Source organism: Poecilia mexicana, unplaced genomic scaffold (assembly GCF_051168715.1).
Source record: "Poecilia mexicana isolate PSO_F unplaced genomic scaffold, ASM5116871v1 scaffold_5, whole genome shotgun sequence".
NCBI lineage: Eukaryota > Metazoa > Chordata > Actinopteri > Cyprinodontiformes > Poeciliidae > Poecilia > Poecilia mexicana.
Window position 1 is genome coordinate 27,718,538 of NW_028263374.1, and position 16,914 is coordinate 27,735,451.

Genomic DNA, 16,914 nt, shown 5'->3' on the forward strand with positions numbered 1-16,914 from the left:
AAATTCAGAGTTTACTTTCAGTGGACACACAGCTACTGCACGGTTCCAGTCAAAGTGTTCTGGTGGCACAGATCTTGAGAGAAATGTTGATACCTGCGTTCATCACTGCAGCAATGCTGGTCAGAACTGGAGCAGAAATTATATTTAAACTGAATACTGGAAATATTTTACAGTTTCTGATCTGTCGATCATTATTGCTAAATATGACATGAACGAATAGACAAAGTGAGCTAAAAGCTAAATAATTTACATCCAAGCAGAGTTAAATCACCAAACACTGAACCCTTTTAAACAAAACCTGACCAGGTCCAACGGGCCACACCGATCCTCAGAAGAACGGAAAACAGGAAAGCTGACACACATCTGTTTCCTACCTGAGTGAGAGAGCTGAAGCCGCGGCCCGGTCTGACTCCAGGTCCTGGATTCTGGGTTGGTTCTGGACTCTGAAGGTTGCAGACTCAGCAGCCAGAGCAAAATCGTGGCTGCGATGAGAGAAGAGGATGTTCTGGTTCTGAGACCTGCAGCTGAACGCAGCATCTTCTCTGGTCTGACGAGTCGCTCCACAAACTGAAATGGAGGAACGAAGGAGAAAAGGGCAGAAGGTTGACTTATTAAATGTTTATTTATTTTATGTTCTTCTCGTTACCAATCAATCAATAAAATGTATTTGTACAGCACATTTCAGCAGCAAGGCATTTCAAAGTGCTTTTCATTATAAAACACAAAAATGAAGTCATAAAAAAATCAGTCACCAATTAAGAAACTAGAAATAAACATTACATTTTGACGAGTCTCATCATCAAAATAATCAATACACATCAAATATATTGATTAATGTTTCATTTATAAGGTTTCAGAAGCAGCTCTAAACAGCTGGGCTTATACTTGTGCTTTAAAGGAACTCAGTGTTTTGGCTGTTTTTCAGTTTTCTAGAAGTTTGTTCCATGTTTGTGGTGGATAGAAGCTGAATGCTGTTTCTACACGTCTGGTTCTGGTTCTGGGGATGCAGAGCAGAACCAGAACCAGAAGATCTGCAAGGTCTGAAATACTGATACAACAGCAGCAGATCTTTAATGTATTGTGTTGCTGAGTCGTTCAGTGATTTATAAACTACCAGCAGCATTTTAAAGTCTCTTGTCTGAGCCACAGGGAGCCAGTGTGAGGACTTTAGAACTGGGTGATGAGCTCTAGCTTCCTGGTTTTAGTCAGAACGCCAGCAGCAGCGATCTGGATCAGCTCTGTAGGCAGACCTGTTCAATGCAACATCAGTTTATTCCTTGAACATTTGTCTTTGAACATTTCCATTCCAAGGACATTATTCCTTGGAATGGAAATGTTCTTCAGGTGATAGAAGACCGACTTTGTAACTGTCTTTATGTGGCTCTGAAGGTTCATGTTAGAGTCCATCACTAGACCCAGACTGTAATAACTGAAGCTGATTCTAGATTGTTTCTGTGAAAGTCCAAAGTCAATAACTTCAGTTTTGTTTCTGTTCAGCTGGAGAAAGTTTTGGCACATCCACACGGCCCTGCTGCTTCCATTTACCCTTTAACCTTTCAACCCTTCATTATTATTTTCCTTTTCTCAGCAGTTGGGAGTTTGATTCAGCAGGAAAATGTCCACAGGTGTAAACAGATGTTTGAGCCTCTGATCCAACGGGAAACGCCTTGTAGAGAGGAGAAAATGCAACAACAGAAAGTCCTGAAAATACTTTCAGGTTAAATACCAACAACATCTGTAAGTTTCCCATAACGTCACATTCCTAAAGTAATGACTGTAGTTTCACATTTGAGAAAAGAAATGCAGAATTTACTGAAGTAACAATTTGCACTGCTAGTTTTCACAGTTTGGTTGCATTAAATGTATGTTAAGATATCCAATGTAAAAACTTATGTCCTAAGACGATTCTAAAATGTTTGGATTTGTTTGATTCAAATTCAACCAAACATGGGATTTAATAATTTAATACTTGAATTTATGGTTAAAATTGTGAAATAAATGTATGTTTAAAGTTAAAAATGGAATTAGTCATTAAGATAAATTATTAACTTTGAACCAAATGTCTGAAATGTATGTGAAAATATTTTGTATGCATTTTGTAGGTTTTCACCTGTACATTGATTCTCACTCATTGGTGAAAATACAAAAAATGAGTGAAATCCTGAAGTCTCTTCAAGTTCTCCTTTTCAAGTGTGGGAAGCCATGAAATTATAGAACTTGACAGGCATCATGTCCAAAATTTTACTGGATGTCCCACTGCTGAATATTTTTGATAAGTTAAACCAATCAGATTCGGCTTTAAACTCATCTCCAGGTTGCATCAAGGTACCCAAAGGGTTAAAAGTCTAAACACAGCTTATATTAAACATAAGAGAGTAAATGATGTAATCACTAATAATATATAGTTTCTACAATTTACAGTCTTGCAAGATTTTAAAAGATCTGAGTTAAAGGAAAAAATTAGTTGTGGTAATTTGTTCAGAATGCGTCTCTGTACTAATTGTATCGTAATTTGAGTTATTTACATGTTAATGTGCACCAGCTCTATTATTTTTTAAAATGTTGTTGTATTTTTTTGTTCATGTATATTAAGTTAAGAAAAGCTCAGAAAAAAAATTAAAAAGAAGCAGGTGTTGCTTCTTCCACCGTTATTCACATTTCAGACGGCTGCAAATCTTTCCTTTAGTCTTCCCTTGCAATGACCTAGTCAAAGCCTAGACCTGAGCCTGACAAAGACTTTCATCATATTTCATTAGAAAATAAACCAAACTCCTGATTAACGACCCAAACACGAGAACTGATGCATAACTGGGATGTTTTACTGTCAGAAATGCTGAAGTTAATAAAAAAGACGCATTGCTGCTAATCCACCTCGGGAGACAAATAGAACAAAAAGAACAATATTCATAAATTTGGTAAAAACAATAACAGAAATATTTGAAGCAGAAGCAACAGCAGTTAACCCCCAGGTGGGCTCTATCCAGCCGCTGACCTGCAGAACCTGCAGAACCTGCCTGTGTTTATCTCTGAGGCACCGGTCCTGTTTTACTGCTCAGGGGTCAGAGGTCATCGATGCTCCAGATGCAGGAAGAGTTCAGCTACTGCAGGAGAAACGACCCAAACGGACCAGAACTCCTCCTAACATATGAGTTGGATAGGAATCATTCTAATGTTCTGATGGTCAGTGTTTAACAGAAAGACGGACGGACACGACTACGCTGCCCCAAAATAAATCTGACCCGAGGTTCTGCTGCTGCGGGTCGGCTCTGATCAGGTTTCACTTTAACTCCCCAGAATTTCTGAATCCTTCAGGGAGTACCAGGTAAATCGGACCGAACCAGAACTAGGCAGAAGATTAGAGACGTTCTTATCTGATCCAAGACGATGAGAGGACGGAAACCAGATGTTTATTCAAGGAAATAAGGAAAATGTTGAATTATAGCCGTGAGTCCAGATACGTTTGCATCGTTAACGGGTCTGTGGGGACTCCGTCTGCTCTGGTTCTGGAACGGCGGCAAGCAGAACTAATCCACAAAGGAGTCGGGCTGAATGGTTCCTCATAGCGATCGTTATATTCCGACGTGCTACAAAATAAACGAGGTCGTCGATCCAGTGTCGTGAACTTTCAGAAATTACATCAGCTTCAGTGCATCACACCAAAGGGACAGTAACTAAAAACCACATGAAGAACAACTCAAAACAACTCGTCAGTTTTACACACCCGTTGCCATGGCAACAAGCGCTTCTTTTTTTTTTAAATCAAAACATTTTACTGAACTGTGAAATGAGATTCCCCTTGAATCCCAGCACCAGTTTTAACTCTAAGCTGGAGGAGTTTCTCTTTCACTTCAGAGAGAAACCAACAAACGGGTCTAGATCAAGAGGGCCCATCCAGACAAAATGCAAGCTGTGTTTTTCCAGAACTTTGTGGGAACTGGGAAGAGGAAGCCTCCCCTCCAGTTGTTTCCTTGTTCAGTTGAAGTGCTGGAGGAAATGTTGTCGTCCGTGTCCCTGGGGGTTCCTGGGAAGAGAGACCGAGCTGACGTCATGCTCTGGCAGAGAGAAAACGGACCTCATGGTTCTGAAACAGCCCAAGTTGGTCAGATAATGTTCCAGATGGCATCAGGTTAAAGAACATGAAGACAGCAGATCTTAGAGCTGCTCTTGATCCACAGAATGGAAGATATTGATGATTAATCAGGATGTTATTGATGTAAAATGGTAAACTTGTCAGCTTTTAGTTTTATACAGTCAGACGTAAAACGATCTGACTGCTACCAGGTTCTGCCAAAACTCAAAAGCATCAAATGAAAACATGAGTCGAGTCTCTGCTGTCGCGGTCAGACGAGACCCAAAGCTCCACCTGAAGATGTTTCCCGCCTTAAAGTCAGTATTTTCGGTTGGACTGGTGACCAAAGTTGCAACATTTGTTACATTTACAGCTGCTGTGGTTCTTTTTCACTCCACACTGTCAAACCAACCAACCTGTTCCCCTCCTCATCTGTGGGGGCGCTGCACCAAGAAGGACACAAAAATCTCTGAAGATGACGCTGAGTCCAACTTCCTTCTTCGCAAAGTGTAAAGAAAATTGGAGTAGTCAGATTTTAGCAGTTGGAAGATTTCTTGAACCATTTTTCCTGTTAGCACCAGATTAGCGTGTTTTGTTTTGCTTGTATTTACCCAGAATGCCCTGCGCAGTCTTCCACTTCCTGCTTTTGGAGCGGCCTCCGGTCTACAATAACTTCTGGGAAAATTTATCATCCAGCAAAATGTTATTGTGACATGCCTAGTGATGAGTGCTGGGTGCATTTCACATTCCTCAACATTTCTGAGAGGCGACAGAAGATGTGTGGGCAGAAGCATGAATGAAGCTCTTTTTCTGCCTTTGTGTGGATATAATCAGTCCTGTGCAGTGAGAGTGATGCATGGCGGCTGTCTGGTTAGATGGATGGCTGCGGTATTGTGTCCGGGTTAGAGGGGAAAGACCCAGAGTTTCTCTTCAGTCTGTCTCCAGACAGCCTGCTGCTGCTCATTCTCTGAACGTCTGACCCGAAGCTAGTCGAGAGGCGCTGGTTCTGCAGAACGCTTTCAGCATTTAAAGCCGCACTGTGTAACTTTTATAGAGAAAATTTTTCTTACATATTTATTAAAACTGTCACCATTTTATGTCAGTAAAATAAGGGACAGATCATCTGTGAAAAGATCGATCTCCCTGAGCCGTTATTGCCTTCTGAAGAAATGCACACCAAAAACCATCAATCAGAGGCAGGAGGCGGGTCTTAGCGCTGTCAATCAACTTCATGGAAAAGTTTATCCGCCGTCATTAGTGGTCATGCTAACTAGAGGGACCTAGACAGTTATTATTAGTTAAATATTGCTTAGTTTCAGTTTTGTTTTAATTAGTTATGGTAGTAGTTTTGGGTTATGTGTAGAACTCCAAGAGAAACTATTGTAATGTGATTATGTTTACATTGATTGGGTAAGAAATACTCAACAGAAGATTCAATTTTTAAAATAAGCAATAAATTAATTAATGCATGATATATTTTTTTAAAAATTCAAACATTTTCATTTGCATGATTTATTATTTTCTCCCTTTCAACCAAAAACTAGGTGACAAAGGTCTTCAGTTTGTTGAATTAGTCTCAACTAGAAATTTTATTGAAGGAAAATTTTGGTTGACTTCATAATTCCTTTTATTTGTGGCTTTTGTTTATTTATTTTGGATATTTAAAATTTCTTCCACTTCCAATGTTAAATATAAGAATTTAAAGTTTATTGATATTTGAGAATTTGTTCTTGCATTATTATACCTTTACCTTGAAAATGGTCTCTAAATGACAATATTATAAGTTATTGCAGTAACGTCTGGGACAATTTTTCATCCATAACAAATTATGACATGAATTGCTGTGATTTCCTGCTAGCCAATGAAAACTGCTTGTGTGTAAAAAAAAAAAAAACTCAATTTCACATCAGTTCTGAAGGTTAATAGATTCATAAGCACAAAACGCATCTCTGGTTTGAGTGTTTTTTTAGTTAGGTTTATAAACCCATAATATATTTCCAGCTAGTTATAGTTTCTCCCCACTGATAACCGGTTTTATTTATTTCAGTTAAAAATGTTTTCTCGATTTCAGTTTTTGCCATCTCATTTGGTTTAGCTAACCATAATAACGTTGGCTGGAACTCGATGATGCGATCCGCTGCATTCAGGAGATTTTCTGCATTTTCTGTCGCCGTGGCAACATCTCCCGGTCTCACCGTTTGTGGGAGTTCAGGCTGCGGACGGTAACGGAGGAGGAAGCCATCTCCTCTGATCCCGTCCCAGCCGATTCAGGCGGCAGATCCTTCATTCTGCCTCGCTGGGAAACTCTCTGCTCCGTTTCTGCAGCATTTCATTCCATCTGAAGGTTTTATTTGGCTCTGTGATCTGAGCCGAGGCTGATTTACAGCCCCCCACCCACCAGTGGCTCGATTCAGCCCGTTTCTGACCAGAACCACTTGGAAAAGATTTGTTGTTGTTCACATTTTTATGTCAAACTTTAGAGAGTAAAGTAAGATCTTCTGCAGGCAGAAGATCTTAGAGGAGCCATTTTCTTTAAGAGCAGCTCTGGTCAGAAAGCAACATCATATTTCATACACAGTCCAGGTGAGAGGTTTGAAAAATATGTCCCAAAATGGCAACGCAGCAGCAGGAGCAAAGAGCACCACCAAGGGCCATAATAGCATAGGGTTTTCATTAAAGTTTACTTTTATTTTGTGGTAACTTTCTAACTCTGTTAGTTTTAAGAGTGTGTTTCCTAGATTTTATTAGCAATTATTAGTTTAATATTGTTAGTTTTTTCCTAATTTGGTTCATTTTTTAGGTGCAGAATTGAAAAAGGTCTAAATATTGTACTGTTTACATAGATGCACTGAATAAGTAATGAATGCTCAACAGAAAATAACATATTCAATAAATATATTTAGTTATTGGCACTCTCGCGTTTTCTCCCAACTTTTGTTGTCGCCTTTTTGGGGACCAGTTTGCGTACCGCCAGGAGGAGTATGGAGTCCTGTAAACTGCTGAAAGTTGAAAAATCTATTTCACATCAGTTCGAAAGGCTAATAGATTAATAAACACAAAACAAAGAATATTATCGCTATAATTTTAGCGCACAATATAATTCCAGTTAGTCATAGTTTTTCCCATCAATTTATGTTTTTATTTAATTCAGTTCATAAAATGGTCTCTCTTTCAGTTTCCGTTATTTTGATAGTTGTGGTTAACTGTAGTAACCTTGATCGGGTCCCTCACCATGACTGACAGCCGCCAGCGGCTTTTCTTTACCGCTCCATATGAAAGAGCTGAGGAAGATGATGAAGAGGAGGATGCAGACCTGAGGGAAGCTGGGAGTTCAGGTTTCCCATGCAGCCTGGTCTTTGTCTCAGCGTCATTGGGAGTCCGCAGGCTCCACCTCCCCGCTGCTGGTCCCAGTGTTCCCAGCAGATCCAGTGAATAGAGGCTCCTTTCACCGCTCACCAGGCCTCCTAATGAGGGGCGGTGAGTGTCAGTCAGCTGGATCATGGTCCCAGTAAGACCAGATCTGTATGAATGGTTTCCCTGACCTGCAGGTCCAAGCCCACCAGAAACAGACCAATCCCTTTTCAAACACGTTCCCACGTAGGTCCAACCCGTTCGGATCGTCTCTCCTTTCAGAACGTAGAAGAAGAACATAGATGTCACTCAGCAGCGTTCTGATTACGTTAGCAATATTAGCCGCTGACGACTTTTAATGAATTTTAAAGTTCTCCAGAGCCGATAGTATCGATACCAGATCAGAACCAGACGAAGGGCTCGAGAAAGAAGAACTCAAACTGTCGGCACTGATGTAGTTTCCGCCATATTCTGTTTTATGATAGTTGGCGAGCAACGTCCAGATGTGCTTTACCGCCATCTACTGGACTGGATCAGGACGCTTAGCTTCCGCCGTCGCTGCTTACGTCCAAATTTATTGCGTTTTGCCTCTTCTGGCGTAAAATTATGACGCGTGTCTCACTTCATTGATGTAAAAGTTGGATAAATGCATCATGACTGTTCAGAGCAAGGTTATTATAGTTAACTAAAACTAACAAAATAACAACTGAATGAATCTCTTCAGAGATTTTAGCAGGCAGTCCACAACAGGAAGCAAAAACCTGGAGTTTTAGATGTGAAGCAGCAGCTGATTGAATCAGAGCCAACAATGTTGTTGTTGTTCATGTTTTTAGCTCAAAAGGCCAAACATCTCGCCTAATTTCCTGGCCCAGCACCTCCACCTTCTCACCAAGATTAAAGCGAAACCAGAACATTTCAGACTAAAATGGTAATTTGGATTCAAACCTTTTTGTTGTTCCTGATTTCAAAGCAGTGAAACAAACAGAAACGCTTCCATTATTAGATTCCTCTCCGGCATCAACTAAAGCATTTCCAGATCGCTCCTTCAGCTACACCCCGAGCTGTGTGGACGATGCTGCGATTACAGCAAATTAAAGGGCATTACTGCTAATCCACCGCCAGCATTTTGCCTCATTGTAACACATGACTTCCTGTTGGAGCCACGCTGACGGAGAGAACAAGATGAATGTCTTCGTCTCTGCCTCGTTAGGCGCTTTCTGACTGCCACCAACTGCTCACACATGTAGAAAAACAACGATCAAATAAAATCACACTGAGCTCATGAAACATTTTATCCTGGAAAATACCTCAGATCTAATCAGATTTCCTTTTCTCCAACGAGTACATGGAACAGATTTCATCCTCATTAAGGTGATTTATTAGTTGGAAAAGCCAACAGGAAACTAACTGGTGCAGGAAAAAGTTTTAGTTTTTAAAATGGTTTCATAATTCAGACTAGAAATGTCCATAGTGATGATTAAAGCTGGACAGGATCTGTCTTTCATGTCTTATTTTTATTAATGTGGTTACAGTGGGTTATGTAGAAGAAGGAGATCCAGCTAAAGCATATCGATAACCACTAAACCTTTCCACAAACTCTGGAACACTGGTTGATCCCTTGAGCTTAGGACCTTTCTTCTGTTTCAATGAGTTCAACGGCTGAAATCAGTCTGGTATCAGACAGAAACTGAGAAAAAAGCAACTAAAATAACAATCTCTATGTCCAGATGTTGCAGGACTCCTCAAGACTGTGTGGTCAGTCCACAGCAGTTCACACCATCAACGAACGGCATCCAAAAGAAAGCAAAACCTAATGATTGATGATAAATCAATGTACAGTGTGGAGGTGAAAGAGGTGGAGGGCTGCTGACAATCTGATCCACAAAACCAAATAAAACTTAAAAGATTAACCCTGGGGGTTGCATTGACCAAATCATTTTTAACCAGTTTTTTAAAAACAATGACTGAAAAATCTGAAAGCCATCGGTCATTTTAGTGGATTACAACATGTCTAGTGCAGCGGAGCTGCTGCAGAGTGTTTATGGGATCAGAAAACTCCTGGTTCAGAGAGTCTTGTCAACTTCTGATCACTTCACTTGGAGAAATGTTCCCTGATTTCCAAACTTTGGCTGAAGTTTGTAATTCCAGTGTCCAGTATGGCAGCAGAGCTCAGACTCATCCTCCAGCTCAACATCAAAACAGCCACGAGATTCACCCAAAACCTCATGACCACAGCCTCTGCAGCAATCCCCCTGGAGACATTTAATCACACAAAGAGCACCAACCTCTGGGTGGCGACCCCCACAGACAAAGCTACCAAACATGTAAAGAAACATCAACTTTTAGGATGTTTCTTACTCACTAGTCAATAATTATTACATCCATTTAGGGTAAGTAAAAAATAACATACGCTAACACTTAAATGAGGCGTGCTCGAGGGTCTGTCTGGTACTGAAAACATCTGACTAGTTTGTTTGCTTGGTTAAATTTTTGCAGCTTAGTTTAGCAAATAAACAACACAAAATGATTTTTATTTTTTATTAATTCAGTTATGTTTTTCTGAGGAGTACTTTTGACCCACATGAGAAAAAGTTTGGCATGTCCAACTTTTCAAAGTGGCTATAAAAGCATCATTATCCTCCATCAGAAGCTGCTGCAGTGAAACCTTAAAGTAAACAAAACTCTGCTGTAATAATCTGTTGAATCCATTTGTTCCAATATAATCACAAAACACTGGTAGCAGCTGGACAGTTTGTTTCCATCAGAGGAAACCTGCAGGTTGGCACGCCGTCACATAAACCAAGGCTGCCATATATAGAACTCTCTGCTTCCACTCACATAAATACTGGAAGTTATTGTTTCTGGATACATCATGCTTCACTGTCTGCTCCCTGCTGGGCTCCACTTAGTCTGCAGACGTCCACAGAGACACACAGCAGAGCGCGACCAACACTCACACCCTGCGCTCTGTGTTTGATTCACGACCTCAGGGGACACGTTTATTTGAGTCACCACGGGACAATGCGGCCGAATTTATTTTAACGCCATTGTTTCTGCTGGTTGTTGCCGTAGCTCAGCAGGGTAACAATATTTATGCCACATCAGGGCTTTATATAAACCAGCTGTGAGTTTACAGTCATATGCCTGAATGCTCACGTCAAGAAAGACTTGAGCTCATGGTTATCCACCGTCCTTCTGTTGAAAACATCTGAACCACATCAGCTAGGGGGCGCTGTAGGGGAGACACACAGCGCCAGGAACAGAGCTGCAGTATGCAACTTATATAAAAAATATTTTAGTTGTAACAGAATGGTGGGCAGAGTACCCAAAAACTGTCAAGTAACAGCTGCACTACCTCAACATATTATTACTCAAGTAAAAGTAAAATGTAGTCATCCAAGAAATTACTCAAGTAAGACTAAAAACGTATTTGGTAAAAAAATAAAAAATAAAAAAAAGTCTACTCAGTAACTCATCAACTTATCAGTCATTTAATATTTAAAACAATCAAGCTTCTTTCTTCTCCCAGCGAGAAACAACCAATCACAGGCTGGAAGCTGGTCTTAGCGCTGTCAATCACAATCTCAAGTGGTGCTGCCCATTCCACCTTTTCCTTACCCCTTTTTTCTCACCTCCTTTCTCTCTGCTATGTTGTTAGAAAATGCTAAGTAGTGCTCAGGCTACTTAGCATGTAACAAGTTGTTTCTCTGCCATTAGCACATGTAGCAGCGAGTACATGAAGTTGATTGACAGCGCTAGGACCCTCCTCCTGACTGACTGGTTATTTTTGGTCAGGAGCAGTGGAAGAGGTTGATCTTTTCACAGATTATCTGTCTCATAACAATTAATCTGCACTTTAGACAGAAAAACAACAAATTAGCTTTTTGACAGTGGCAACCAGTCGTGTGTGTGTGTGTGTGTGTGTGTGTGTGTGTGTGTGTGTGTGTGTGTGTGTGTGTGTGTGTGTGTGTGTGTGTGTGTGTGTGTGTGTGTGTGTGTGTGTGTGTGTATTATTGGCGCCAGCTCCCTTCGCTGCTCACAGGGCTGCAGGAGGAAGGAAGCATTCAGTTGGACACAAAGAGATGATTGTTGCCTTGGCTCAGATGAGCAGCTAATTAATTAGCTCAGCGCTAAAAACAACCAAACAATAGAGGAAGGCAAGGAGGAGGCATCAAGCTGCGACTCCTTCCTCATTAACGTCGCCTCCAAGTCATCTCTCCCAGTTAAAAAGACATTTCAGAGTTAATCCCCTCTGGTGACCCTGTGCAGGCCTTGACCTTTGACCCCCAGCATCACCTCCTCAGCTGATGAGGTAACAAACAGCTCTCCGCTCAGCTGTTGTCTTGTCTGAATGTGAGAAATCGACGTGAACCCAGCTGGGTGGTCCGCTCTGTTCTGACTGAGCACGCTCAGTGATCTCAGTTTGACTTGGAACAAAACTTGTTGGATAAATAAAGTTTTTCCTTCTGGTTTCCTGTCTGGCTCTGCTGGGACTTCTGCAGCGGTGTTCTGACCTCTGATGTCACACCGTACACACGTTCCACCCTCAGGAGCTTCTCTTAGTGCAAGTATTGGCTCTTATTAAGGCTGGACAATAAAACAACAACAATATATATCATAATAGATATGTGATCAATATCAATAGATAATACATCTGATAAAATATTCAACATTCAGTAAATATTCATTGAGCTCCAATCCAGAACTGCACAGCATTATGGGAGATGTAGGCAGAGGGAAAGGCTTTAGCCGCTTGACCTCTAAAGGTTGGTGGCATCAACTGACTCGCTCACTCTTTGGTCACCTAGCAACAAACTGCTGGGTAACAAGCAGTTTGAAGTTCCCACCCCCCAACTTCGGTTACCTAGCAACAACTAGTTGACTAACTGGCGCAGCAGCAGTTCAAGGTTTCACTACTGTGCCTCATATCTGTTTAAAAATAAAAAACAACAGTTTGGAGTTAAAGCTGGATAAAACAAAGGTCATAGCACCAGTCAGCCGTAAATTCAGATATTGAAAACAAAAACACTAATCATTAGTTATTGACTATATTGACTACAATGAAACGCTTATATTGTGATAAGTTCAGCCCTAGTTCTTATCCAAACGAAAAAAACCCTGAGGTATCTATCAAACCGACTTTAAATCTGCGGAAGTTTGCATGTTTTTCCTTCCAGTAGCTGAAGAGTTGTTTCCTGTATCTTTGGTGACCTCACGCTTCTTCAAACCAGTCCACAGTTGGACACGATGCAGACTAGAGGACAATAACGTCCATTTTTCTGACCCCATCTTGTTGACCTGGGTCCAGTCAGGAAACGGCTGCAGAGGAAGGAAAACAACAAAAACTCGTTCAGCTGCGGAGGACAAACAGCGGCAGCAGGACGGACGCTCTGACAATCCAGAGAGAAAAATATACAGAACCGACAGGTACCAACCGGAACCAACTGAACGCACGGGACCCATTGACATGTCATGATAGCATATTTTACTGGACGACAAATTGTCCCAGAAGTTATTTCAATAAATAATAACATAGTTGTTATTGTTTTGAGACCATTTTAAGTAATATAATGGGAATGGCATAATAATGCAAGAACACATTCTCAAAGATCAATAAACTTTAAATTCTTATAAATATTTAACACAGCATCTGGAAGACATTTTAAATATCCAACATAAATACACAAACCAACAGAAACAACAAAGACAAGATAAATTATGAAGTCTCTGTAAATAAAATTGTTTTTCAAATAAGAGCTGGTTGAGACCAAAGCACCGGGGAAAAACAAATCATGCAAATGGAAATTATTGAGCTTGTTTTAACTTAACAGACGTTTAACTGATCTATTGCGACAAGTCTATGCATGATGTGTGTTGTATTACAGACATTATAGTCTGAGGGCGGATCACCTGCAGGAATCTGCATTATGCTCCACTCCGCATGTTGTTCTGTTTTTAGTCTTATTGGAAGATGAACATCAGACCCAAACTGGCAGAGATGAAGATAAATATATTCAATAAAGGGGAAAATCAAGTCTAAACGATTATTTGGTCTGCAAGAAAGGGAAAAAGCAGGTTGGTTGGTTGGATGGTTGGTTGGTTGGTTGGTTGGTTGGTTGGTTGGTTGGTTGGTTGGTTGGTTGGTTGGTTGGATGATTGATCGAATAACTATTCAAGTAACTATCAAATGCTTGGTTGGTTGGTTGATTGGTTGGAGAGTTGATTGGTCAGATGGTTCCTCTCTGACCCCTGACCTCCAGAGCTGCAGCAGCTTCTCTTATGAACCAGCTTCCTCCGTTTTCTAGTCTGTTTCTCTTCCCACAGTCGTTTGGAGCTTCAGGCCTTCAGCTGTGGGCTGGAAGAGGAGGAGGAGGAGGGGGAGGGGGATTCTCCCGGCTGGTGATGAAGAGGATGTTTTTTTCTGGGCTTTTCAGCGTCGGTATGCATTCTACATATTTCATGTGGGTGTTTAGTTGTTTAGTTTTCAAATGTTTTCATGATGGGATTTTAACTCGCAGGATGATGAAACGCCGAGCAACAGATTCTGGTGACTCCTGGATGATTTATGAACCTCCTGCTCCGTCAGATTCCTCTGAGGCGACATCAGAAGAGGAAGAGCGGAGAACTGCAGGACAGGACAGCGAGGAGACGGCGAGCGTCATGCAACCACACCTCACTGTCTCCAAGACAGGAGCCAAAACAGCTGTCAGAGTAAAAACTGACATGAGGAGAGTTATTTCCCTATCCTCAGCTTAGATCGTCTCTTCAGGGAAATATGGAGTCATCATGGGTATTAAAAGGTTAAAATTATTTTGTTAATGTTGACACAGAGCAAACATCTCAGCACTTTGCTCAAAGAAGCTAGCCTGACACTTGGACTGGAGTTTCAGCTTTAAACTGATACAGACAGACCAAAACATGACTTGCAGGATAAGAGAGCCTGATGGTAAACCACGGTGAAGGTTCATGTTACTGAGGGGAGACAAACAACTCTGGACCCAGAGAGCAGAGGGATCAAACTGGTTTTATCATTATAATTATAATGATAATGGCATTATTATGCCATTACCATTATATAATTGTTTATCGCAATAACGTCTGGGATCAATACTACACACTATGGTGCGTTCAAGTTTTCTGCTAACATCAGTCTAAGGGATTTTCCATGACTCGTCCTCACCATCCAGCTGTAAACAGCTGCTTCTGAGGCAAAACAATGACACAAAACAGCCAGGAAAACACGCACGCACGCATATGCGCATACGCGCACACACACACACACACACACACACACACACGTACACACACGCACACGCACGCACGCGCGTTCGCAGGAAGCAGCAGAGGGGGTGATGCTGACTTCCAGAACAGGAAAGGCCGAGACAATGAGGGGAGGTTTCCCTCTCTGATCTCTCTCTTGTTCCTCTCTTGTTTGACCTACTCTGCTGCAGGTCCATGAACGCATCAGGAGGATTTCCTCCACCACATCTACCTCTCTGGTCTGAACCGATTCAAAACTCATTTTTCATTAGAAACAATCCGATTTAAAAAATCTCAGCCTCAGAGTGATCCAGAATCACCTTGGTAAAGCCTCCCATCAGGCAGATTACACATCATCACTGAATGATCCAGAAGGACGTTTAATGATCTTAAGGACGTTTAATGATCTTAAATCAGATCTTAAATCTTAAATCTTTAATCATCTTAAATCTTAAATCAGGGAGCTGCAATGGAAATTTCGTTGAATTCTGTTCAGTGACAATAAATGCTATCTATCTATCTATCTATCTATCTATCACCAGTACGTCTGACTGAACCTGAACACAACTCAGTGACGTCAGAAACATCCAAACCTCCAATCGGAGGAAACACACCTGGCCCAGTCCTTAGTAGTGTCATACCAATCAGATGATAAATTATCAGATGATAATTTATGATAAATGATAATTTATCATTTATCGGATAAATTTAAAATTTAACGTGATAAATTTATAATCATGACAAGAATTTTGATTTATCGTTGCCTTGATAAATTCCATTTAATGATGTTTGAAACCCACCAAAACTGACCGATATTGTCTGAACTGTTGTTTTTATCCACTGTTTGTTTAATGAGAGCGTCAATAAATATAAAAAAAATAATTAAATAAATTTACTGTGTGTAGTTTAGTGATACAAGTCACACTTCTGTATGTGACAGATGTCCTAAATAAATTTTATGTTTTTCAAGAGTATCATTTGTGTGTTTGGGGACAACGATTGCTGTGCCATGTAGTTAAAAACATGCGATTAGCTAAAAAAAAAAGAAAAAAAAGAAAGAAAAAGAAAACAAAAAACAAAAAAAAAAAGTTTTTATCGTTACTTTTACGATTATCACAACTGTACCTAAAAATATAATGTTAAAACTTTAAATCCATATCACCGAACAAGCATTAAACATGACATTTTATCAAACGCCATCATCAAAATCATAAAGCAAACACATCAAATATATTGATCAATGTTCCATTACCCATTCACTACTAATCAATAATTTAACCTTGATTAAACCGCCTGCAACGGATTAAAACTCACCGAACCGGATTTCTGCTGCCGGGATGTGGACCTCCGGACCGGTACCAGGGTTCTGCTGCCGGGACGTGGACGTCCGGTCCGAGTTGAGGATGTTTCTATCTCAGTTCAGTTAGAAGGAGGAAAGGTTCTGGACCGGGTCCAGCAGGCACCGCTCTGCCCAGAGATGGTCCAGATAGAAACTAACGGAGAAGTTCAGCTGCGGCTTCAAGCTGTCTACAATGCTGCGTTCACTGACCGCTCGGAGATTCTGCCTTCATTGCTGCTGAAAAGATACCGACTGACTCAGAGTTTAGTTTAGGAATTCAGATGCTAATATACTTCATTAATGAAATGTTATTGTTATCCATTTTAATTTAAAATTCAGTCATTGTAGATTTTGATGGCTGTTGGCAGGAAAGATTTCCTGTTCGGTCCGTATTACAGCGAAGTTGAAGAAGCCTCTGACTGAAGATGCTTTTTCTATGACAGTCTCATGAAGATGTACATCATTTTCTTTATTTTATGTAAAATCCTTCTTTGAACGTTGGTTTTAATTAGTTTTTCTTCACCTGCTTGGTCATTTTGCTCCTGTTGGCTCAGCCTTCTGATGAATTTCTCTCAGTTCAGTCTTCTTTTCTTCTATTTCATCTTTTCAGTATTTATTTTCTCATTCATGTAATTGATATCTGGGTTTTTATTCTCGGGTTTAATTTTTGTATTGATCTTTTCTCAGTGTTCAGAGAACAGTTTTATGATTAAAATCGATATAAAGTTTTTCTAAAACCCTGTTATTGAATAGACATCCTTCCAGACTAATTTATTCATTAACATGAGAAAAACATCTGAACTTCGCAATACAACTCTAAAAGATACAAATGACATGTAAATAAGATGTGAATTGACACAAAGAAAAGACTAAAGAGAGAAAAGGATCAGCAATA

The 16,914-nt window shown here is 40.4% G+C and overlaps 1 protein-coding gene across 1 annotated transcript in view; it reads right to left on the reverse strand.

Annotated features, from left to right (window-relative positions):
- The window catches only part of LOC106903514 (semaphorin-3D), a 59,400-nt gene extending 43,163 nt beyond the window's left edge, over positions 1–16,237 (reverse strand). The window contains exons 1-2 of the mRNA XM_014967394.2: positions 15,995–16,237; positions 375–567 (exon numbers count right to left, since the gene is read on the reverse strand). Of these exons, the coding sequence (XP_014822880.2) occupies positions 375–537 (163 nt within the window). The 5' untranslated portion in view covers positions 538–567; positions 15,995–16,237. The remainder of the gene's footprint in view (positions 1–374; positions 568–15,994) is intronic.
- Positions 16,238–16,914: the final 677 nt, after the last annotated feature.